The sequence below is a fragment of the Muscardinus avellanarius genome (assembly GCF_963383645.1).
Source record: "Muscardinus avellanarius genome assembly, chromosome: 21".
In the NCBI taxonomy this organism is placed as follows: Eukaryota; Metazoa; Chordata; class Mammalia; order Rodentia; family Gliridae; genus Muscardinus; species Muscardinus avellanarius.
In genome coordinates this window covers 5,291,062-5,316,330 of record NC_137807.1, presented here as the reverse complement: position 1 = coordinate 5,316,330, position 25,269 = coordinate 5,291,062, and the positions used below count along the sequence as shown (strand labels likewise).

At 47.1% G+C, this 25,269-nt stretch overlaps 1 protein-coding gene across 1 annotated transcript in view; it reads left to right on the top strand.

Moving 5' to 3' along the window:
- Window positions 1–25,269, top strand: part of TMEM132D (transmembrane protein 132D) — a gene marked incomplete at both ends in the record, with an annotated part of 513,762 nt that overhangs the window by 200,393 nt on the left and 288,100 nt on the right. Inside the window, one exon of the mRNA XM_080717677.1 lies at window positions 14,557–14,703. Within this exon, the coding sequence (XP_080573803.1) occupies window positions 14,557–14,703 (147 nt within the window). The remainder of the gene's footprint in view (window positions 1–14,556; window positions 14,704–25,269) is intronic.

Genomic DNA, 25,269 nt, shown 5'->3' with positions numbered 1-25,269 from the left:
AACACTTACTCTACTTATTAGGCAGCCGAACCCTGTTCTAGCCATACTGCTCCAGGTTATGCCAGGGTAATTCTACAGCTGCACAACCTTGGTCCCACCCATCCATCAGCCTGTGCTTTGAAAGGTACTGCAGAAAACAAACCTCCTTTCTCATGAGGGCATTCTCAGATTCGGGTACGTCCCGTTGTAGGTTGAATCGTCTCCCTGCATTCAGTAAGGGCAACGTGCAGGCAGCTCTATGTGAATGCCGCTGGGCCGTTGAGCACTAATAAAAATGGGACGAAATTCTGTGTAATCAGCTTCTCTTTCCAATTTGGAACAAAAGGCTTTGCGATGGATTTAGCCGGGCACGGCAGCTTCTATTACAGCCATTGTTTCTTACTGGCAGCCTGCGAATTGGCAAGATCTTTGGCATCTTGGAAGGACAGAGAAAGACAGGGAAATAGCTGGGGTGGGGGGAGAATGTGCTGTTTGGAAGTCTGGACATTTTAGGCCACAGTAGTGCTAGAGAATGATTCCAGTGATTTGAACTCTATCAAGGAAAGGAGAAAGCATAGAGAAGGCCAATTGTTTAGATCTCAGACATGGGAGCTTAAGTGCCAGGCGGAGTCCACATCCTTGAGGAATACAGGACGCTGAGCTTACGTCTCACCACCCTGGCGCGTCACTCACCACTGGCCTCCAGAGTTTACCTCTCAAACAGGAAGACATCAGATTCAACAAATAGCCATATTTTCTAGGTCTCTACACACAGGCATGTCTCAATCAACATTTCCGCTTCTGTTATACAAAGCAGCTGACCACACAACTTTGAGAAAGGGAGATTGATTTTTTTTATCACAGTGTTTTTTTTTTTTTGAGATTTCGGGGCTCAGTCCATGTGAAGCCAGGTCTGCAGATCTCAGAGCATGGTGTTGGGAAGTATAAAGAGAGAGGTAGGGCTCTGCCTGCACATCATGGAGGCCGGGAGCAGGAGAGCCGGCCAGCAAGGGGATTCAGAGACACCAGCACAGTCCCTACGGCCACCGCCAGGGACCCACCTCCTCCAGCCACAACTCACCAGCCTTGGTGACCGCCCAGTGAATCCATTACAGTGGAATTATTGTCCACTGATGAGATTACGACCCTGGTGACTTAATGTCCTCAACTCTGAGCATCCGTACCTCTATTCTTCAGGGGATATTCTATAACCATAACGGGAACCCGTGGGAGAAACAGGCTATATGAGTCAAGACTGATTCAGGAAAGAGAAGTTTGTTTAACTAGTACATGTGGCACCAGAGGAAATCAGGCAGAGAGCCTCGGGGCGAGGCCCTAGGGAGCCATGGCCAGCATCTTCACTGCCCGTAGGAACAGAGGCGCCTTCGCTTTAACTCCCCTGCCGATGTCTCTGCTCCGCGCCACTCTCTCTTGTCCCTCCTCTAAACTTCACCTTGCGAGTGTCTGGCCGCCTGGGATCAAAGATCACACAACATCTCCACCTGGAACCCATCCACCTGCGCCCGCCGTGCGTGCCTTTCCGTTAAAATGGTTGCGAGAGACGGAATCTGACTCAGCATTCAGAGCTTGCTTTTGCAGACGTAGGCTCGGCCAGCTTGGTCAAGCTCAGATCTCTGACCTTGGTCCAGTGTGGCCCAAAGAGAGAGACCATGAAGCGTGAACCGCGAGCTTTCGTGGAGTGTGAGCTATAGGCATAGCTGCAACAGGCACTACGGCCAGAGAAGGAGCGCCTTTGCAGAGGGAGCACAGAAAGGCAGGGACTCGAACACTTGCCTAACACAGAGGAGAGCATCTGGCCTCGTGCGGGAGAGACAGGCTGGTAGATGGTTTGGGTATACAAAGAACCCTGGCAGTGCAAAAAGGTTCAGAGCTGAAGTAGTCGAATTATGGAGGGTCTCAGCTCATCCATGGATACGTCTATTGATAGATTAATCATTTGAATGGATTTGCTGTGTGGTAATAAAGGCAGATGGGTGTGGTTGGAGGAGGTAGGGATTTATGGGTGTCATATTGGGGACTATATATGTCCACAGGCCTGTCTCCTCTTCCCTCCCCTCCCCTCCCTCCTCCCCCCCCCCTCCTCCTCCTCCTCCTCCTCCTCCTCCTCCTTCTCCTCCTTTCTTCTTCTTCTTCTTCTTCTTCTTCTTCTTCTTCTTCTTCTTTCTCTCCTCTCTCTCTCTCTCTCTCTCTCTCTCTCTCTCTCTCTCTCTCCTTCTGGCCTCCATGATGTGAGAGCAGGACCCCTTATTATACCCAGCATCTATCTCTCCAATTATGATTTGAAAATGGCCCCATGGACCAAAACCTCCATATGGGAAGAAATTTCAAAATGAGAAAAGCTTTGTGGTCCACAGATAAGGGCGTGTATGTTACTTGCCGTATTCCCACTGACACATACACTTTCACTCTAGTATCAGGACGAGAGATTATCAGAACACAGTGGGTCCTGATGCAGTAGCGACTAGGATGGTTTATTAATCCCCAGGGCAAATATTGGAGTCCCAAACACAATTGCCTGCCGGGGACAGGCAGGTAAGAAAGCACACGTAAGTAGGCCAGAGAATGTGCCAGAAGGACATTGGTGTTCGGGGATCGCTAGAGGGTGGTGAGGATTAGGGCCAAACACAGAACCTGTGTCCTCTGTAGAGGTAGCAGCCACAGCTGACTGATGCTATTAAGGTCTGTAGGACATGAACTATTGTATTGTGTTCCAAGACGAGCCCCCCAAATCCAAGCCATTGAAGAGAAAATATCTTTTTTTTTTTGTGGTACTGGGGTTCCTGGAAGCCCTTCTACCTCTGGGCTACACTCCCATACCTATTTTTACATTTTCATTTTGGAAACAGGGTCTCCTAAGCCAGCGTGCGCGGCTGGCTTCGAACCTGCGCGATCCTCCTGTCTCCGCCTCCCAAGCGCGGGGATTACAAGTGTGCACCACTACGCCCGGCTAAAATATCTTAACTTTTAAGCATTGGCTCACATTTTCAAAATAGAATAAAACTATGTAAGGATTAAAAAAAAAAAGTACATGTGGGCTAAATTCCCATGGCGAGCCACAGCCTCCCAAGCTGACCTGCCCCCCGGTGAGGGCTGGGACACCGCGCTTTCCCCTCTTGCACCCCATGGCTGACCTTCTCTGTCACATGACAGACCACCTCCACGCCTTGTCCTGCGAGTTTCTTTTGTTGCATTCCTGTTTTCTTCTGACTAGATGCGGTGGGTTAGCCACTAGGAAGGGACACAGTGGGATAGGTGCCTCTGCGCCAGGATGATTGGACCTCAGCTTGGAAGAACTGCAAGGCTGCTGTGGCCTGGGAGCCTCGGAAGAATGACCCCCAGGTGGGCGATGGCCAGTTCTTTCTATCACTGGTGGAGTTAGAAGGCGGGCAGATGTTGGTAGAGCTTCCTCACAATATGGCGGCCTTGGACAGCTCAGGCTCCCACAGCAAATCTCATAGGGGAGCATAGAAGCCGGTCCACCTGTCACACACTAACGCCTAGGTCTCAGAGCATCGTGCCCACCTTTGGCCTGTGCTTGCTATTGGGGATGGGGAGACAGGAAGCTCAGGGAAGTGTGATGCACCCTATCTGTTGAGGGAGAGATGGCTGCTGGGCTGCGAGGGAAGCCGGCTAGGGATTTGAGCCAATCGATTAAAATGTACCAGCTGTCCCTTCTTATTTACCCACACGCCTGTCTTTACCTGCCGGCTTTTCTTTGTAGCTCACAACCAGCTCCGCACTTAGATTTCAGCCAGTGTCATTACGGCCGCCTGGTGATGGCTGAGAAATTGTCACTTGACTGTTGTAGAAAGCGGAACAGCTGGCGGCCGGCTGGTCGTGGCATCGCAGGGTGTGGTTAAGTGGCTTGTCAGCAGCATCCACAGAGTCTCGGAAGGGCCGGTGGCAAGCACGGTGCTCCTGAGTCCCTGGGGCCGGGGGTTCAACAAGGAAGAATGACGACAGAGGGGTGACGGAGAAGGGAGAGCGTAAGCAAGCCCTCTTTGGGTAAAATCCACTTTATGAAATTCAGTCTCTCCTTCAGCCCTCAAAATTATCCCCCCCCCCCCCCCGTGTGTGTGTGTGTGTGTGTGTGTGTGTGTGTGTGTATGAATGATTTGGAATTAAACTTCAGGGCATTCTACCTGTGAGCTATACCCCAGCACAATTTTTTTTGTGTGGTACTGGGGATGAAACCCAGGGACATTCTACCTGCAAACTGAACCCCCAGTTCCATTTTTTTTTATTCCTTATTTTGAAACAGGGTCTCACTGAGTTGCAAAGGGCCTAAGTAGCTGAGGCTGTCCAAGAACTGCGATCCTTCTGTCTCAGCCTCTCGAATGCTGGGATTACAAGCGTGCGCCACCATGCCCGGCCCCCAGTTTGATGTTTGTGTGCTTGTTTTTATTATTTTATTTTATTTTATTTTGTTTTATTTTATTTTATTTTTGCAGATCTGGAACCCAGGGGCATTCTAACTCCAAGCTACACCCGCTGCCCTATTTTTTATTCTTTATTTTTAAACAAGGTCTCACTAAGTTGGGAAGGGCCTCACTAAGTAGCTGAGGCTGTCCTCGAACCGTGATCCTCCAGTCTCAGCTTCCAGAATGCTGGGATGACAAGCGTGCTCCACCACCCCTGGCTTGTGTGTTTGTTTTCAAAACTGGGTCTTACTAAGTGGTTGAGAGTCTCTCTAAGCGGGACCTTGGGCCTGTGATCCTACTCTCAGCCTCCCAAATACTGACATTATAGGCATGTGCCACCTTGCTCGATTTATGAGCATCTGTTAATTTAAAAATATAGGCACCAGATAGAGTGGCACACGCCTGTCATCTCAGTACTTGGGAGGCTGAGACAGGAGGGTCACAGGTTCCAGGCCAACAACAACTTAGTAACTCCCTGTTTCAAAATGGAAAATAAAATAGGACTGGGGATGTGGCTTGGAGGTAGAATGCCCCTGGGTTCAGTCCCCAGCCTCCCCCCCAAAAAACAATGTGGTCACATGCATTAGGGTGGGCTCTAAATTCAGTAACTGGTGTTCTTATAAGCAGGTAACAAGAAGATACACACACAGGGAAGAGGGGCCTGGAGGACCGAGGCCAGGGCTGGAGGGAGGCTGCTACCAGCCAGGACCGGTAAGGATGATTAGTGACCGCCTAAGCAGCCAGCAGTCCCGATGTTTATTTCCTAGAGCCGAGGAGGGAGGGTGGTCGTCCAAGAAATTGATTTTGTACTTGTGGTTCCAGAAAGGTGAGACAAAAAAAATCTCCTGATGTTTGAAGCTACCAAGTTCATGTTGACTTGTTTACAGTGGCTTACTAGGAGTCAAATGTAGCAGACATGTGTTCTAGTTAGCATATGGATTCATTAAATGCAAGTCAATAGCTCTGAGGTGCTTACAAAGGTAGTGTGGTGATACATGCCTGCGACCCCAGAACGTGGGAGGTGGGGACAAGAGGATCGCAAGCTCGAGGCCAACCTCAGCAACTTAGCAAGCCCCTGTTTCAAAATAAAAAATTAAATAGGACCGGGGTGTTTCTCAGAGGTAGAATGCCTCTTTATAGAATTCAGTCTCTCCTTCAGCCCTCAGAACTATCGTGCGCGCACGTGTGTGTGTGTGTGTGTGTGTGTGTGTGTGTTTAGTTGGGTTCAATCCCCAATTAAAAAAGAAAAGAAAGGGAAAAGGAAAAGAAAAGAAAAGAGCCTTTAAAATTCTCCTTTCAGTGGTACCCACACTAGTCCACAGCTTCCTTTAGGACCCCAATTCCGGGCCTAGTGATGACTCTGCCCCCACTGGGAGCTCCTGGTGACTGATACCATCATTGACGTGGCCTAAAAGTGGATACAAGTGTCAGTCGAGACTTTGGTGTCTGAGGAGCTGCATATTTGGAATGTAAATCATCTTGATCTTCCAACTAAAATTAATAATACTACATTGAATATATATTTATTTAAATATCTGTGTATATTTAATAGTACTTCATTTAGCTGCCGGGCTTTAGGAATTAATTAATGTTCTTACTTGTCTCATATAAGAAAAAAAATAAGTAGGTGTTTGTGAAGGATTTTTTGCATATTACAAGGGTTTGCTAAAAAAACTAACTGATGGCTCCTGGTTATAGGGGTCCTAACCAAATTTGGGGGACTTAGTTGGGAGCGACGGCACTTACCTAAAATCTTAGTACTTGGGAGGCAGAGAAAATGGTACTCGGAATCCTTTGAAAATGTGCTAACAGAAGTGGTTCCAAATAAAATATGAGACATTAAGATACCCCTGGAAGAAAAAGCAAAAGGAAGGAAGTAGTCCTATCAGATATTAAAATATGTCAAAAGCTGTAGAGTCTAAAACATTTGGGTCACGGTGGATGAGACGTCAAACGGATCAATAAATGTGAACGGAGAGGCCAAACACAAACTGAAAGAAACGTGGACAAATCTAATATATATTAATGATGACATTTTAAATCAGCGGGGGCTGGGCGGATGAATTGCTTCATAAATAGTCTGGTGGAAATCATAGAAGAGGGTAAAGATAAAGTTACATCTCCATTTCACGTCACAAACTCAAATAAATTCCAGAAGGATCAAGGGATAGATTTATTTAAAAGTATGTTTTCTAATAAACAATAAAAACAGGACCAACTGAATAATATAGTAATGGGCAAAGGATGTGAACAGTATTTTTTAAAAAAGGCGATCAAATATAAATGTATGAAAAAGTGTTGTATACCACTGATGTTTAAAGGCGTGCTGTGTATATTTAGCAGACTTGGAAAGATCAAAGAGTCAAGGGAAAGCCTCTTTAAAACACCATGGAACTGGGCGTGGTGGCGCACGCTCGTAATCCCAGGCTGAGACAGAAGGATCGCACAGGTTCGAAGCCAGCCTCAGCTACTTAGGGAAGCTCTCAGCAACTTAGTGAGATCTTGTTTCCAAATAAAGTATAAAATAGGTGTGGGAGTATAGCCGGGAGGTAAAAAGCCCCTGGGTTCCACCCCTAGTACCACACACACACACACACACACACACACACACACACACACACACACACAATAGAGCCAGGCATGGTGGCACATGCCTGTAATCCCAGCATTTGGGAGGTGGAGACCAGAGGATTGCGGTTCAAGGATAGCCTCAGCTACTTAGTGAGGCCATTCGCAACTCAGTGAGACCCTGTTTCAAAAAATAAAAAAGACTAAAATAATTAGGACTGGGGGGTGTAGCTCAGAAACACAGTGCCCCTGGGTTCCATCCCTGGTACCACACACACACACACACACAAAGTTTATTAAAAATAATAAGAACCCAGGCATGGTGGCACACACTTGTAATTCTAGTATTTGGGAGGCTGAAACAGGAGGATCAAGGGTTTGTGGCCAGCTTCAGCTACTTAGTGAGGCTCTCTGCAACTTAGTGAGACCCTGTTTCAAAATAAAGAATAAAAATTAGGGCTGGGAAAGTAGCTGAGTGGTAGAATGTTCCTGGGTTCAATTCCTGATATTCCCTCTCCCTCTCCCTCTCCCCACACAGAAGACACTGTGTCACAGGCACTGAATATAGTTACCACTCACTGGCAGCATCTCTCCAGATGGCCATTTAGCAGGTTCTGTGGAAATGTAACAAGGTGTACCTCTTGCCTCTTTGGCCCGAGCAGTCCCTCCATTAGCAATTCATCCTACAGGGAGACTTGGGTGCTAGAGCAAAGCTGTATGTGTGCAGAAATTCTCTGAAGCAGTCATAATATCCAGGATTGGAGCCACCTGTTTGTCTATCAGATAAACTCACCAGTCAAGTGGAATTTGCCAAATACTTTAGCATGATGGGCTAATACGCAGTTCTGAAGTGCAGTGGAACGTCAGCGTAATGACCCACAACCGGAATCCCAGTACTTGGGAGGCTGAGATGGGAGGATCACAGTTGCAAGGCCAGCCTCGGCTACTTAGGTCCCTCAGTAACTTAGTGAGACTACGGTTCAAAATTAAACAATAAAAAGGGATGTAAGTCCACTTCAGAGATAGAACGCCTCTGCGTTCAATCCCTAGCACAAGTAAATAAATGGAAGGAAAGAAAGGAAATTGTATCTAAAATACTTGTACAGACATATATCCCATATGTATTATGTATTATAAATGTATTTATATATTTGCATTTGTATATACTGTATAGTTCAGTATACCATACTATATAGTGTAGTGTACCATACTGTATTATATACATATGGGTATAAGGTGCTGCAATTCTTGTATTTTATTTATTTATTTATTTATTTTTTTATTTTTGGTGGTACTGGGGTTCCTGGAAGTCCTTCTACCTCCGGGCTACACTCCCAGACCTATTTTATATTTTGACTTGAAAACCGAGTCTCTTAAGCCAGCGCGGCTGGCTTAAGAACCTGCGCGATCCTCCTGTCTCCGCCTCCCAAGCCCGGGGATGACAGGCGTGCGCCACCACGCCCGGCGATTCTTGTATTTTAAACCCACATATCTGCCGGGCGTGGTGGCGCACGCTTGTCATCCCCGCGCTTGGGAGCCTGAGACAGGAGGATCGCGCAGGTTCGAAGCCAGCCTCAGCTACTTAGGCTCTCAGCAACTTAGTGAGACCCTGTTTCCAAATAAAATATAAAAAAGGTCTGGGAGTATAGCCCGCAGGTAGAAAGCCTCTGGGTTCCACCCCCAGTACCACCAAAAACAAAACAAAACAAAAAAATACCCACATATCTAAATACGTTGATCTCCCAGAACATGTGTGCTTAACCGAGGATAAGAAGTTGGAGACAGAAATATACGGTAAGAGAAACTTTACCTTGTATCTGTGTTCGTACTGGCTGAATTATTTACAACACCCCCGTATTATTTATTTTTCCCACAGAAGTATAAAGTTAATAAAAAATTAACAACTCCCCAAAAGACATCCCTGAAAATGTAAGCTTATTAACTGTAGTCCTGCTCTCTTGATTTAGAATGTTTCCCTTAATTAAAGAAGTGTATTTAAGCAATTTCTCCCAAACCCTGGTAAACACCAGGGCTGAAGGAAACAGCAACACGGTTCTGTTTTAGGCGGCAGTGAAATTAGAGGGTTAGGGCTTTCGAGAGACGGCAGAATTACATCTTCCTCCAACCCCCCAAACCGGCCGATTCCCAGCTGCCCCCTGGAAATCGTACTACCCCGAGAAGGCAGCAGCCAGTCAAGTATTATGAACCCCCCTTTTAGGCAGGAGGCCGCCCCGGAGCGGTTTGTCTGCAAATATTTGTCCTGCTTGCTCTGCTGAGATTACGGCTGGGCTCACGGGTGTGGATCTGGGGGCTCATCTACGCGGGAAGTCAGTATCCAGCGCCTGCCACTGCAGGCCCGGGCTGTGTCTGGTCTTGTTCTTAGGTGACGGCTCACGATTCCTGTCTGGCTGAGAGTGGAGCCGGCTCAGATCAGGGAGGCTCCATGTAACAAGGGGAGGAGCAGGGAGGCAGCGGCTCAAGCCTGTGTTCTGCGGGCCGTGCTGGGGCGGGCCCTCTGGGACGGAGGTCACCTGCGAGCAGCGAGGAGGACCGCCTTTGCACCTCTGTGGTTCATCTGATGGCCACAGGATGGCCGGCTCGGGAGCGCACAGGAGGAGGCTGTCCCCTCCGGATCATGGGCGCGTGGGCTGTTCAGTCTGTTATTCGTTCTTTCGTTCTCATTCCTTCCTTCCTTCTTTCCTTTCTTCTCCTCCTCTCTTCTTCATGTTCTTCTTCTTTGCCTTCCTTCTTTCGCTCTTCTCTCTCTCTCTCGATGAAACTCAAGGTCATTCTACCTAAGCTATATCCCAAATCACTGTTGCTATTATCACGCATTTTTATAATTTGAAGCAAGGCCTCACTAAGTTTCCAAGGCTGGCCTCAAGCCTGCAATCCTCTCATGTCAGCCTCCTAAGTACCAGAATTACAGATGATCATCCTGTCTCAGCCTCCCGAGTACTGGATGGCAGATGCGTGCCTGCCTGCCATCCATCCCCCCCCTCTCTCTTTTCTTTTCTTTTCTTTTCTAACAAATGCATACATGTACATACACTCACAGATTTGAGATCTCACAAAGAACAAAATACTGAAATTCCTGTTTTATCCCGGTTTTTTCTCATCGTTTATAATTTCCGTTGTGTTTGTGTCTCGTGGTACACAGAAGTGTGTTTTAATAGTCCCCGAGTATTGCAGATATTTCTGGCTGTGTTGAGGGTGCATGCTGGGGTGGCACTGTCTTTGATGGTGTGTAAGTGGGGACTTTTCATTGGGGCGATTATAGATAGATACATTTTAGTCATTGGTTCAGATAGAAACATATAGACATAGGCACAGACCTTCACCCAAAGATGCAGGAGAAGTAGCTGAGATTTATGGTGTATAGAATGCTGGCGTCTCCGTGGCTAGACGCCTTTGGCTGTGGGACGTTCGTATCATACCTAATACCTGCCTCTCTCTGCCCTGGTCAGTGGCTGCAGCTGCCAGCTCAGATGCCCGGCCGTGACAATAGGTGCTCCCCAATGGAGCACGGTGCATCTGAGCGGGATGCCCTCCTCACCTGCGAGGGAGCTGGTCCCGTCTGTTCTCTTTCTCTCTTGGCTGGCTGCGAGGGGAGTCTTTTTTTTTTTTGCAGGTCTGGGGGTGGAACCCAGGGGCATTCGACCTCCGAGCTACACCCCTGCCCTATTTTTTATTCTTTATTTTGAAACAGAGTCTCAGTAAGTTGCGGACGGCCACATTAAGTGCCTGAGGCTGTCCGCAAACCGCAATCCTCCCGTCTCAGCCTCCCAAATGCTGGGATTACATGCGTGCACCACCACGCCCGGCTAGGGAGGGGAGTCTTGAGCGGAGTGGCACCGGCAGCCGGGGGTTAAAAGTGGCAGAGACACCCGTGTCTTCATCCCTGAGCGACAGAGTAGACCAGACCCACACCCTGACCTGAAATGTCGACCGTGAACTTCCACCAGAGACGGTGACGCAATCCCTTGTTTCAGAAGCAGCAAAATCCCAGGGGCCTCTCACAGAGCTTAGCCTGCACTGAGAATACTCGCCTCGGGCTCGGTTACAGAAAAGACCGGGCGAGAGGGTGAAGAAGTATCTCTCAGGCTCACGGGAGGCTGGAGGGCCAGATCCAGACACATTTGCAGGCTGTTTCTGGGGGATCGCAGGCGTTGCCAGACCGCTCTGCTGGGTGAGGTCACCTGAGGCTTTGTGTTTGCTTTTCCAGCTGGGTCTCTCGGCTCCTGACTGAATTCCAGGGAGAGCCCTCAGTTGCATTCAACTGGCCCCATGTCTCTTCTTGACCAGGCTGCTGGGGGGAAGCCCTGGACTTACAATTCCATCATCAGGGTGCAGAATGCCAGAGAGATCATGACAAAATCAGGGTGTTATTAACCAGAAGAGGAGAGATGGGGTACGGAGGAGAGCATGATCACACACCTCCAGCCTGTATCCAGGCTGCTAGCTACTCCCAGCTGTTACAATTACATGCCTGAATACTGTACTTGGAACTCTGTGTGTGTGTGTGTATTATGTGTGTGTTGCGTATACCATATATGTAATATAAATACATGCTATGCATACACACATATGTATACACACATACAAACATTTTCTATACCTATAGCTCTACTATATCTTGAATGCACAATATACCCATAGCCCGAGCAGGGTTTTGTTTGTACCAATCCACGCTGCATACACGTAAAATGATGGCTTCCCCCCCATCACCAGGGTAGATAGATTATTAAGCATAAATCTACAGCAAAGTGTCTTCCGAAATCAAGCCTTGTGTTTATCTCTGCTTAATGAGGCTGTCAATGCAACCTGTATTTATTGAACCACAAGTAGGTTATAAAACTTCCATTAATGACTATAAGCAACTCGGCTGTCAGAAACAAAGGAGGGATTAGCATTTGGCTCAGACCCGGTGGAGCCGGTCTGGATGAGTTCAAATGCAGCTACTTACCAACTCTAAGTGTTTCCAAATTATTAACCCAGCACAGCCAGGTTCCGTAAACACCACGGGTCCGTCTCCAGGGAGGGAGTGCCGGGTTCCGTACAGGCGCTGACGTTCCTCGGCACACACCACGGGAGGACCCTTCTCCAGCCAACTTCTCTTCTCCAGGTCAGAACACCTGGAACACCCCAGCAATGCCTTCTCGTAGGAAAATACTCCATGTTTATGAAAGGCAATTCCCAGTGTGCTGCACTAAATGTCAGAAAGCAAGCCCTCTTAGAAGTAATGCTAAACAAGCTGGGCATGGCCACACATGCTGGTAATCCCAGCATTTGGGAGACCGAGACAGGAGGATCAGCCCGCGGCCAGCCTCAGCTACTTAGGCCCTTTGAAACCCAGTGAAGCCCTGTTCCATAATAAAGAATGAAAACCAATAGGGCTTGGGGTGAAGTTCAGAGATAGAACGCCCCTGGTTCCTATCCACATTACCAAAAAAAAAAGAAAGAAAATGCTATAACACACAATTGACAGTAGCTAAATTGTGGGGCCAACCTTGGTGCCCATCAACAGACGAACGGATTACGAAATGGATTACAAAATTATGGGGTGGACACACGATGGAATTCTACTCAGCAGTCAAGAAGAACAAAATGATGTCATTTGCAGGAAGATGGAGGGACGTGGAGATCGTGGGTTAAGCGAGGCAAGCCAGTCCCAGAAACGAAGGGTCCCGTGTTTTATCTCACACGTGGGAGCTAGGGAGTAATCAAGACGCAAGAGGGGCTTTCCATAACGGAGGGGAAACTCCAGTGCGGCCACAGAGGTGGGCTAGGGGACAGTGGTGGAAGGGAGTCAATGAAGGGAACACTTCCCGTGAAGGTGGGTACACACGTGCTATTACCCATGCCAAGCTCGGTATCATGTATGCAGAAGAGGAGGGAGTGGAGAGGGAGCCCGGGAAGCTCGCCAAGTGCTGTGTACACGTTCCTCCCTATCACTCTGAACTTCATTATGATCCGAGTCTACGGCGCACCCATAAAATATTAAGAAAAGAAACAATGCAATTAAATTAGAGTTCCACACCACCGCGCTAGAATTACCAGCTGCAACCGTCAGGTGCTTCACGGGTTAAATAAGCAACCATTTCCCTTCTTAAGAACGTGCAAACCCTACTCATCGGAGGAACATTATCCTAACTCTAAATGACCTACTTAAGAATAAAATTTACAAGAAAAAATAAGCCCATTACATGTCAGCAAAAGGCCGCGTACAGCCATCTTCCGTGTAATAAAAAGATTGCCAAAGCCAGGTTGATGACCTATTTATTTAAGGCAATTGGGATTCAATAAGATTCTGGTGCGCAGTGCTCGGGACAGCCTTTAGAATTCATCTTAATAGAATAGTTGCTGTCGCAGTGAATTGAGCTTTTTTTCATTTTTTATTTTTTCACCAGCGCATCTCGGTTGCCTGAAGTTTAATTGAGTTTGTGCGGAGTGGGAGTCAGGCCTGATTTCTCTGTTGCTTCACCTGCACATCCAGAAGGTCAGCTGGCCGCTGGCCCACGCCTACAGCTCCAGCGTACAAATGACTGCATTCGAAATGTCTGCTTGCACAATCGTTATTTAAAACACAAATTGCGTTATTGTTCCCCCTGGGGAAAAATGCTATATACGATGATCACTTCCTGAAATTGCCGGCGTTAGCATTTAGAGCCATCCGTGAGAAGTGCCATCCGTGAGAAGAGCTTCCTCTTGTCTTTCTTTTTTTCTTGGTACTGAGGATTGAACCTAGGGGTGTTCTGCCCCTGAGCCATACCCCCGGCCCTTAAAAAAATAAATTTTGAAACAGATCTCACTAACTTGCACAGGGTTTCACCAAATTGCTGAGTCTGGCCTCAAATTGTGATCCTCCTGTCTCAGCCTCCCAGGTACTGGGGTTATAGGCGTGCACCACTACATCCGACTGACTTTTGCATTTTTTAGCTTATTTTCTTTCCTAAGTCTCCACTGTGAGAGTTTTCAGGTGTGTGTGTGTGTGTGTGTGTGTGTGTGTGTGTGTGCGCGCGCGCGCGCGCGCGCACGCGTGTCTTTGCATTTTGTGTTTTAATTAAAGGCATAAACTAGCAAGAAGATGTTGTTTCTTTAGGTAACCAGTGTTTGCTCTAGGCCGGTGTAGAGCCAAAGATCCTTTATTAAAGTTGAAATCACTGAATAAAAAAACACAGGACAGATGAATTGGAAGGTGGTTACAAATCGGTGTTTATTTTATTTTGTTTTGTTTTTTTGTGGTACTGGGGATTGAATCCAGAGGCATTCTACCTCCAAGCTATACCTCCAGCCCTATTCTTATTTTTTTTGGAACGGGTTCTGTCTAGGCTGCTGAGAGACTCAGTTCTCGCTGAGGTTGTCCTTGAACCTGCGGTCCACTTGTCTCAGCCTCCCAAGTCCTGGATGCCCAGACGTGCCACCAGGTCTAGTCCAGTCCGTTGCTTAAAAATGTCAGACTTGAGCTCACAGCTCCAGGGCCACAGCGTGCAAGTATGTTTCCGTGACCCACGGTGACCAAGAGTCCCCAGAGCCGTCTCAGATATTGCGCTTGCTGTCCCCACAGGGCAAAGGTGAGCAAAGGTGTGCGCATCGTCGGGGTGAGAGCCAGCACCCCCTCCGTGTGGGACGTCAGGGAGAGCGCGGAGTACGCCGGCAAGCACGCTCCAGCTGTCATCGTCTGCCAGAAAAAACCCACGGCCTCGGAAGACAGGTGAGTCCCCCCTGGGCCTCAAGCTGCTCCGTCGGCCGCAGCGTGGCTTCCTCCTCCCTGGCCTTGCAGACGGCCGTCCCGTTGCGGCTTGCATTTGGTGAGGTGGCCTCGGCCTCTGTGATTAGCGCTTCAGGAAGATGGATGGTTCCCTTTGTTGGGCTATTACTCACCGTGGACCTACTCAACTCCACGGCTGAGCTCTGTGTCACTGGCAAAGGCGAGTCCAGGCGGCGGGGATTTCTCTGAAAATGATGCGTGTGGGGAGTCTGGGGAGCTCATACATGGCCGGCGTTCCAAAGATTGGAGAGAAATGTGAAAGGGTCCTTCTCTCTCTCTCCTCTCTCTCCTCTCTCCTCTCTCCCCTCTCTCATCTCTCTCATCTCTCTCCTCTCTCTCCCTCTCTCTCTCCTCTCTCCTCTCTCTCTCCTCTCTCTTTCTTCTCTATCCTCTCTCCTCTCTCTCTTCTCTCCCTCTCTCCCCCTCTCTCTCCTCTCTTCTCTCTTCTCTCCCCCTCTCCTCTCTTCTCTCTCCCCTCTCTCTCTCCTCTCTCCTCTCTCTCCTCTCCTCTCTCTCACCTCTCTCTCTCTTGGACATTGGCCGTGGAGAATTTTACACCGTAAGCGATTGTGCGAGCTGGCGTTGGCTGAAGGCACGTCAGACTATCTGCTGTGGAATTACAGGAGCTGTGTGAGTCGCTCCAGGGAGAAATTAAACCCTGAATCTGTCTCTGATATCCACCAAATTAGAAGCAATCAGTTCACAGCTGGGCAGAGACAGACTTGGAGGCTCAGTCCGTCGTTCTTGATTTATTCTACTTTTCCAGAAACTTCTTTGCGGCTCTGGAGAATTCCTAGTCTGACCACAGTGTTTTGTTTGTTTTATTGGTTTTTTTTTTGTCTCCTGTAGGTTTATTTCTACTCTTTTCATTACTGAAAATTTGAACAACAGTGAAAGGTGGAACTTTGGCATGTAACCCATTATTTCTGAAATGCAGTTTTAAATTTCATAGCTCGCTGTTTGGAAAATAGATTTATTTTCCATTATTTATGATAATACAGGGGTAATGAATTTCAGTGGATGGCAGTGACAATTTTTTCTTCTTGGTTCATTACCAAGGAGCATTTGAAACCAGCTCGGGGGTGATTCGATTCTGTCCCCTCTGGGCTCTTTAGCTCAGAATTGGGGCCAGCGGCCTCTCTGCTTTGTGCCCTTTCTCTTGTGTCTTATTTTCTGAAGGTTTTGTTATTGTTGTTATTGTTTTCTTGAAGACTTGCTTGTAGAACAGGTCAGAGAATGAAGAGGAAATCTGTATTTGCGTTTTGCGTTTCACTCTCGACGTTTACGTGATACCAGCATGCCGAATGGAGAACTCGAGAGATTTTGAAATATGCTCATACCTCGGACGTGTGTGCCAGGAATGCGCTGTGGCCATCTTGACAAAAGACCCCTTTTGTGTGTGTAACTGGAAAAATATTAGGAGAGATGGACAGACAGACGGATGGAGCAATGGAGAGACTGGTGGACACAGGGGTGGATGGATGGATGCTTCAATGATTTTATTCTTTACCAAGAAAGGAGGGTAAATTGTGGGGAAGGGGTCTCAAGCAAGACCCTTTAATTTCTCTTGTGACTCATTTTGCGATTTTCTGATGTGCGTTATTGGTGTTAGTGACTCTGCTGTCGTCCCTGGATTGCAAAGGGATTTGAGCCATTTTTTTTTGGGGGGGGCTTGAATTTCTGATGAAAAGTGAGTAGAGTTCATCTGGGGCGTGGGGGGGGGTCAGAACTCTCCAAGGGCGGCCGCTTCTGGCTGACACGTCGGCTGCCTCTCTGTGTGTCGGGTAGTTTTGGAGCTTCCGGAATCTCCACCTCCCCGGAACATCCTGCAACACTAGATGAATAGAACTCGCCATTTATTTTCCTTTTTCTTGTTTAAGGTACAAAGACCCCGAGTGGATCATAGGGTCTTAACCGTTCACAGTTTCTGAAGCTAGTTTTCTGTTCTCTACCCTGGGTTCCAGAAGACGGACGCAAGTTTATGGACCAGTTTATACTGTGTATGAAGAGTTATCCGAGTATATGTACCCCTAGGATATTATCTGTGCATAGGAGGGATGCAGTTATGTAAACGTCTACGTGCACAGGTGTGTACGTTTACGTGGACATTCACGCGTGCTGATGTGGGGGATTTTATGCCATAGTCGGGCAGGCCTTGCTGCATAAGGAGAGCGAAAACTGGAAGTTCCTTGAGTGTAATAAATCAGCTCCTAAACCAGGCATGGTGTCATATGGCTCTAATCTTAGTACTTGGGAGCCTGAGAGAAGAGGACTGTGGGTGCAAGGACAGCCTCAGCAATGTAGTGAGACCCTGTTTAAAAAAAATAAACATGGGTAGAAACGTAGCTCAGAGATAGAGGAAACCCTAGTTCCCATCCCTGGTGCAAAATAAATAATATATCATTATTGTTATTAATATATTAGTATTAATATCAATAATATGCTAATATATTATTAATATTATTATTCAGGTTTTGTTTGAAGCTGTGCCTCAGCCTTAGAGCAGGATCTGGACAGAGTGGGCTGTCTATAAGCACTTGTTTTAGGAAGTGGTAAAATGAGAATATCTCTGTTAGTTTATGTATTAGGATACAAAACTATTATGTATGCATACTGAAGGGTCTCCAATATAACTGGTTCAAAAAACTAAGGTAGGTAGCAGCATGTATATTGAAGTTTTGAGGAAACAGAGAAGAATTCGTTCACGGGCAGACCATGTTCCAGGGAGTCTACACAAAAGATCGGCAACTTCCAGGTGTGGGGCGCAGACCTGTCATCCTAGGGCTTGGGACTCTGAGAGAGGAGGGTTGCAGGTTTGAGGGCAACCACAGCAACGTAGTGAGACCCTGTGTCAAAATAAAATAAAATGAGATGAGAGAGGGTGTGGCTGGTATAGCACGGAGGTAGAATATTTCATCCCTAGCACCGGAAAAAAAAAAAAAAAAAAAGATTGGCAACTTGGTTTCCTACAGGAGAGAACTGGAATCTGGAATCTAGGGAGCAGAACGGAAATTACTTTATACTATGAACAATTTAGAATCTGAATTTGTGTTTTTCATCGTGTGCACAGATTACTTTTTAGAATAAAATGCATATAATAAAAATGGAGATTTGGGGAATGTGGTATGTTTATTATTTACATGTTCACCTGTTACTTCTCCAAGACTTTTCCCTCCTGTCTTTAGATCGATAAGTACAGGGAAATCATCCTGCATCCTTTTGAATAGTGATGGCCTGGGTAAGAGAGACCTTTCTTTAGGCCAACGGGAAGACGTGTGGAGGTCTCGGGAACGCGATGGCATCTTGGTGGACGGACGTCTCAGTAACGCGGGTGGGCTTTGCTCCCGGAGCTCAGTTGCTCTAAGCTTTTCCCTCTCTCCCAGGGCTTAAGAGCCACACGTGGTCCTGGCGGTGCCCGAGGGCCCCTCTTCCTTGGCTCGAGAGCCATGGATTCTGGATGGCTGATCGTTTTCTGCGGATCGGGAAGCCATGCTGATGAAGGTCCCTTGCTGTGGTGGGTCTTAGTAACTTAGTGATTTTATGGATTAAGGAGACGTTTTTGAGGCGTGACCGGCTCGGCCCTGGGAGTGAGTGAATATCTCTTGTCTGCTGGTTTGAAGAAGTTCAGTGGCCGAGAACCTTCTCGTGACAGGATTAACGTGTGAGTGTTGTCACAGCCATCGGCTCTGTTTTGATTCCGAGTTCCCAGCACGTGCATATGAATCAATTTCTGAGTGTGTGTGTGTGTGTGTGTGTGTGTGTAAGAGAAAGACTGAGAATTAATTAATTAGCTAATTAATTAATGACTGGGGATTGAACCCAGGGACATTCTACCTTCAAGCCACACCTATTTTATTTTTAATTTATTTTTAAATTTTCTTTTAATTTTTAATTTTTTATTTTTGGTGGTACTGGGGATCCTGGAAGCCTTTCTACCTCCAGGCTACACTCCCAGACCCATTTTATATTTTCTTATTTGGAAACAGGGTCTCTTAAGCCAGCAAGGCTGGTTCCAAACCAGCGCGATCCTCCTGTCTCTGCCTCCCAAGCGTGGGGATTACAAGCGTGCGCCACCACGCCTAGCTTTATTTTTATTTTGAAACAGGGTCTTGCTAGGTTGATGGCAGTCTCACTACTTGCTGAGGCTGGCCTTGAACCTGAGATCCTCCTGTCTCAGCCTCCCAAGTACTGAGATTACAGGCATGTACCATCACAGTAGGCTGATAACCATTTATTTTATTGCAGTGCTGGGGATTGAACCCAGGGGTCCTCTACCACAGGGATATGTCCTCAGCCCTTTTTATTTTCTATTGTGAGACAGGGTCTCCCTAAATTGCCCATGCTAGACTTAAATTTGCAATCCTCCTGCCTCAGTCTCCCACATAGTGAGATTACAGGCCTGTGCCATCATGCCTGACTCTTGGATACTATTTATTTGTTTGTTTGTTTGTTTATTTATTTATTTATTTATTTATTTATTTATTGTGTGGTCCTGGGGATTGAAAACAGGAGCATTCTACCCCTGAGCTACACCCCTGGCCCCATTTTATTTTTTTTTATTTTTAAACAGGGTCTCATTAAGTTACGGAGGGGGGGGTGGGTTTAAGTTGCTGAGGCTGGCCTCGAACTTGCAATCCTCCTGCCTCAGCCTCCCAAGTCCTGGGATCACAGGGGATCGCCGCCACACCTGGCTCTCCTTTTATATTTTCAGACTTCTGCTCACCGTGGCACCCCTTCAACTTAACACACCACGAAGGCGTATTTTCCCCTTCCATTGCAATCTCCCCCTGAGCGAGCGTTCCCTGAAGCTCGCCAGCGCCCTGCTGCACCTGACATTCGGTGGCGTTTGAGCCCCGGGGAGTGACAGGAGTCTGCTGTCCTCTCGGGCCCCTCCGGGGGTCCCTCTCCCTCAGGCCTCGGAAGCCTCCATCTCCTGCTGATCGACTGTAGACAGGCAGGGGCCAGAGCCACGATTCCATCTCCTGTCCGTAATTGGCATCTGTCTAGTCCACGCAAAGCTGACTTCCCATTTGGCTGCCGGTGATGTAGTTTCACTTTTAAACAAATATATTTCAAGTAATTGAATGAGCTGCCATCGATAAAAAGATAATTGTCATCTAACGGATGTTTCAGATGGAGCCAGATGCGATCGTAATCCTGAACTCTCAAAACGAGGGTGGGCCAGCGCTGGTAGACACATCTCAGACTTGTTAGGTTACGGTTAGATTTTGCGGGTAAATTTTTTTTAAAGCAAATAAGAGTGACTTAATTAAGATAGGAATTTATGAGCCAGGCATGGTGGTGCACGCTTGTAATTCCAGAATCTGTGAGGCTGAGGCAGGAGGATCGCGGTTTGTAGACAGCCTCGGCTACTTAGTGAGGCCCTCTGCAACTCAGTGAGACCCTGTTTCCAAATAAAGAAACAAAATAGGGCTGGGGTGTTTCTCAGAGGTAGAATGACCCTGGGTTCCATCCCCAGTTCCATAAAAAAAAAGAAAGATAAGAATTTATTTCTCTCTCACACATTAGAAGCCATGAAATAGGCTGGCCCAGGCTGGTGTGTTTGTGCTCTGGGACCCTTAGTTTCCCAAGCACCTGGCAAGTTTGCACACGGTGCTAATACTTGGCTTACGCCTCGTAGGTCAAGATGGCTGTGGAGATGCGGGTCACTGTAGGCCAAAGGGAAGAGTCTTCCCAGTGGGAGGCATTCTTCTTAAGCTACTCCCAGGTACTTCTGCCAACCTAGTCTTCTCTCCTGCCTCTTACTTATCAGAATATAATCATATCGCTGCGCTCGGCTTTGAAGGAATTTGGAAACTTGCGTTATAGGCAGTGTGCCCAGTTCCATGATCAATGTCCTTTCCCAGAGAGAAAAGAGCAGACCAGGTGTGCCCGGCACCCAGCGGACTCTCTCAGCAGCTCGTAAAGAAGAAGTGCTGTGGGTTTTCAATAGGATGGCGTCCCTCACGGCCTCCTTAACGCAGCGCTAGCCGGCTCCCATGGCGTCCCTCACGGCCTCCTTAACACAGCGCTAGCCGGCTCCTATGGAAACCCACAGTAGCATTGCACCAGAAACTTAGAGGAAGGTTTGTTAAAATGCAGGCTGCAGGAAGATGCAGAGATGACTGATCTCAAAGCTGCACCTGTGTAATAATAAAAAAAAAAAATGGGGGGACTTGAACGTGAATGGAGACCTAGAAAGAAAAAACAAAATGGAGACCATCTCCTCCTATAGACAACCAGAAGTGCTGGTGGTAGGCAGAGGCATCTCGAAGCCAGTGAGCTTTTAATCCAATGAGGTGTCTATCGGGGCTGAGCTGCTGCATGGAAGGGTGTATTTTGAGGTGGGCTCCCTAGATGGGCAAAATACCCGGAAATGTATGGAAATATCACTGCAAGAAAGAATTTAGAGAAAGCCTCAAAAAAATCACAAAGGCAGAATTTTCTGCAAAAACTCGAGACTTCAGAACCACCTCATCAGTGTCCTCGGATTCAAACTAAGCACCATTCCATCAAAGAGAAGCCACGGGGGAGAAGGAGGGGTGAGACAGTGAAGTACAACGTTAGATCCGCTGCTCCAGAAAGTAATTAGTGCAGTTGAAGGAAAACTTTAGGGGAAAGAGAAACTTTAAAAGGAGAACGAAGCTGGGCGTGGTGGTGGACACCTGTGATCGTGGTACTTGGGAGGCTGAGACGGGAGGACCGCAGGTTTGAGGATAGCGTTAGCAACTTAGACCCTCAGCGGCTTGGTTAAGACTCTGTTTCAAAGTAAAAAATATAAAGGGATGGAGGTGTGGTTCAGAGATAGAATATCCCTAGGTTCGATCCCCAGACCACAAAATAAAAAAACCGCAAAACAAACAAGAGGGGAGGAGGGAGGGAGGGAGGGACAGAGAGAGAGAGAGAGAGAGGAGAGAGGGGGGGGAGGGAGAGAGAGAGATGAAAATAAGTAGAACAAAAATATTAAAAAGAAGTAGAAAAATAACAGCAGGAACAGGTAAAGATAACTTGTATAGCTCTTAAAAGGTCCCTTCCAAGAGGTGTCATTTTCGAGCAGACCACGCGGTTGGTGTAGACAGACAGGGATAAGGACCAGGCTCTTCCCGGAAAGCCCAGGGTTTGGGAAGCACGGTGTCAGGTGCGGGGAGTTTTCTGCACAGCAGAAACAGAGCTGTGGGGTCTTCCAGAGACGGCACGGTCCATGCGAGCCCGCGTGCACGGCTTCAGTTCGAAACAGACTAAGGAGGGAGGCAGCCATAACTCAAGCATATAGCGGTTCAGTTAAGGGGAATTATGAGCCCAATTCTCTGTGAAATTACACCCCAGGCCGGCCCATCTTCAGTTTCTGACAGTCAGTCATTCGATCCGGTTATGCAGCAGGGCGGGGGGGTGAGGTCTCCCTTAATTTACCCTTTGTTGCTTTACTTTATGACACCCATATATTTCTCCCATTTAATCTCTCCCATTCTCAAGAAGGGAAGCAAAGTTCAAATTAAATTATTTAACATTGGTGAGTGTACTGCGTCCATCTTTGTGCGGAAGCCGCCACCGTGGCTTGTACGCTAAGGTCCCCGGGGCTCCCTGACACTTAGGATACAGACTGCTGTAACCCTGCATCATAAGTAACGGCCTAATCGCCACGATAGCTGTATGAGGCTGCTGGCTGCTCTTCAGTAGGGCGCTTGTTGATCGTGGATAATGTTTGGTGGCTGCGGGTTTGGAATTTTAGAACTCTACCAACCCGCTATTGCTTCAAGGAGAGAGGACACTCACCATTCACTGGAATTACCAAAATACACCTGCAGTAGCAGAAATATTCAGCATGTGTATGACATTTCACACAGAATGCTGTACCATACTATTTGTCTTCATGTAAATTTCTGAACTTGGAGTGTGTGTGTGTGTGTGTGTGGTGTGTGTGTGTGTGTGTGTGTGTGTGTGTGTGTGCGTGCGCGCAAGCTCACATACATAGACTTTATGGTCTTCTTTTATTTATTTACTTTTTATGATGCTGGGGACCTTGGGATGTTCTACCTCTGAGCTACACTCCCAGGCCCTATTTCATTTCATTTCATTTCATTTCATTTCATTTCATTTCATCTCTTCATAACAAGGCTTGTTAAGTTGTCAACGGCTTCAGTAAGTTGCTGAGACTGTCCTCGAATCTGTGATCCTCCTGTCCCAGCCTCCCGAGGACTGGAATTCCAGATGTGTGTCACCATGCTGGGCTGACCTCAGAGTCGTCCAAGTGTGGATGTCTTCAGCAGCATTCTAATAGGGACAAACATGTCAGGGTCTACTTTTACACCCGTGTCCACACGTCTATATCTATACACCTACAGCTGCATCTATTTTTTCATAACCTTATCTGTATCTTACTATATCTCTATTTATATGGTGTATTTTTAACATGCACATTGCAAATACATATATTTGTGGTACTGGGGTTCCTAGAAACCCTTCTACCTCTGGGCTACGCTCTCAGACCTATTTTTATACTTTTTTTAATTTGGAAACAGGGTCTCTTAAGCCAGCGCATCTGGCTTTGAACCTGCACCATCCTCCTGTCTCCGCCTGCCAAGCGCGGGGATGACAAGCGTGCGCCACCACGCCCGGTGAGTATATGTTTTTTTGAATTTTCTAAGGATCATGAGCATTTGTAATCTCATTGGTCCCCTGTGTGTGCCTTATAAAGGAGATGGGTGAGTTCCCGCCTTTTGGGGTACCGTGACTGATTCTCAGGGTGGAGGGAGCTGATGTAGGCTGAGACTCGTGCGTTGGTGGTCTGGGGGTCTCTGGGTCCTTGTGATATACCTTGATGTTGCCTGACAGCCCGCATCATGAGCCTCCTGTTAAATACCCCTCCTGCAGGAGGAGCTCAGAGGGAGAATATCTCTGGCTTCAATCCCCAGTATCACACACACAATAAAAACCCAAGTGCCCACGTGTGCTGAGATCCCAGGGTGTTTAGCTCCATCAAGCAAATGCCCTGTTTAGGTTATCTATTTCTAGAAGACCTAGGGAGCGGGTTTAGAAAATAATAGTGTTTCATGGAACATTAAGAAAATAAACAAAAGAAAGATGATAGGGTCCATCCGAAGCAGGCTTATTTACAGTCCCACTGTGAAAAATACCATCTAGCTTCCAATGTTCTAAAAATTTTGATTCTCAATGCTTGCCGTCTGGGATGGGATAGCTTATTTTATTGTTTAAACACACAGGGCTTGGGTTTTCTGTCATTTCTAAAAGAACCTTTCCTCCCATGGCTTTGCACATTTGCGGGGTGTGTGCCGCGGGTCCACCCAGCTCCCTGGGCAATGTCTTAGTCTTGTCACTCCACTGACAGACGGCTCCCGACACTGGCTGGAGAAATGAGGAATGAGGACTGGAAATTTCTTCTCCGACCCGGAGCCTTTTCTTCATTCCTTGAGTTATAAATCACACATGATGTAGGGAACTCGCTCAAGCACGCAGCCCAGTGAGTTTTAGAGAAGTCTCTGGTTATTTGGCCATCGGTTAACACCATCCAGTTTTATGACATCACTAGAAGAAATTTCTTTTTGCCCCTTGTACTGAATTCCTGTTTCTGTCCCCAATTCCAGGCAACCATGGTCTGTTTTCTGTTTCTCTAATTTTGCCTTTCCCATCATCACAGCCACACTGGAAATTACCCAGTCATCACCTGGTGAGTGGGCTGACAAACTGTGGTATATCCAAGCCATCATGGACTACTCCATAGGCGTGAAAAAGAATAAACCAGTAATTCATTAAAACACACATAAACCTCAAACATATTATGCTGAGTGGCAGAAATCAGACACTGAGATGATATATTTCTTAGGATTTTATTGATACACAATTTCTAGATCTCTATTTTACATATATCAATTAAAATGGATATAACAAACACACATATGTGTTACGATTGAACCCAGAGGAATTCTACCTCTGAGTTACACCTCTAGCCCTTTTTTAACTTTTTTGTTTTGTAACAAGGTCTCGCTGAGTTGCAGAGGGGCTCGTTACATTGCCACGGCTGGCTGAGAACCTGTGATCCTCCCGTCTCAGCCTCCCAGGTCCTGGGATTACAGGAGTGCAGCACCATACCTAGCTGCTAGAACTCATTTATTTTTTTAATTTTTTATTGGTACATTATATTCATATATCATATTGGGGTAAAAAACTTGTGTGTACAGACATGTACACATCACTGATTTAACCCCTACCCAGTTCCCTCCCCATTCCCTCCCCGTCCCTCCTTCCCAGATCTCATTTTAAATGAACCGATTCTCACCTTTCACTGGGATGTTAACAAGTGTCTGGCTACTTCCATTCTTCCCGAATTGCTCTTTTATGTCCTTTTTAAAAAATGTAAACCTATTCTTTCGCAATTTCTCTCAACATTTTCTAAAAGCAAGCTTTAACTTCCATTGCAGAGCTTTTCTGACTGTCGGTAGAAGAAATGATCCATTAGCCAAACTCTAATTACAGGTTACAGTAAAAGCTTTT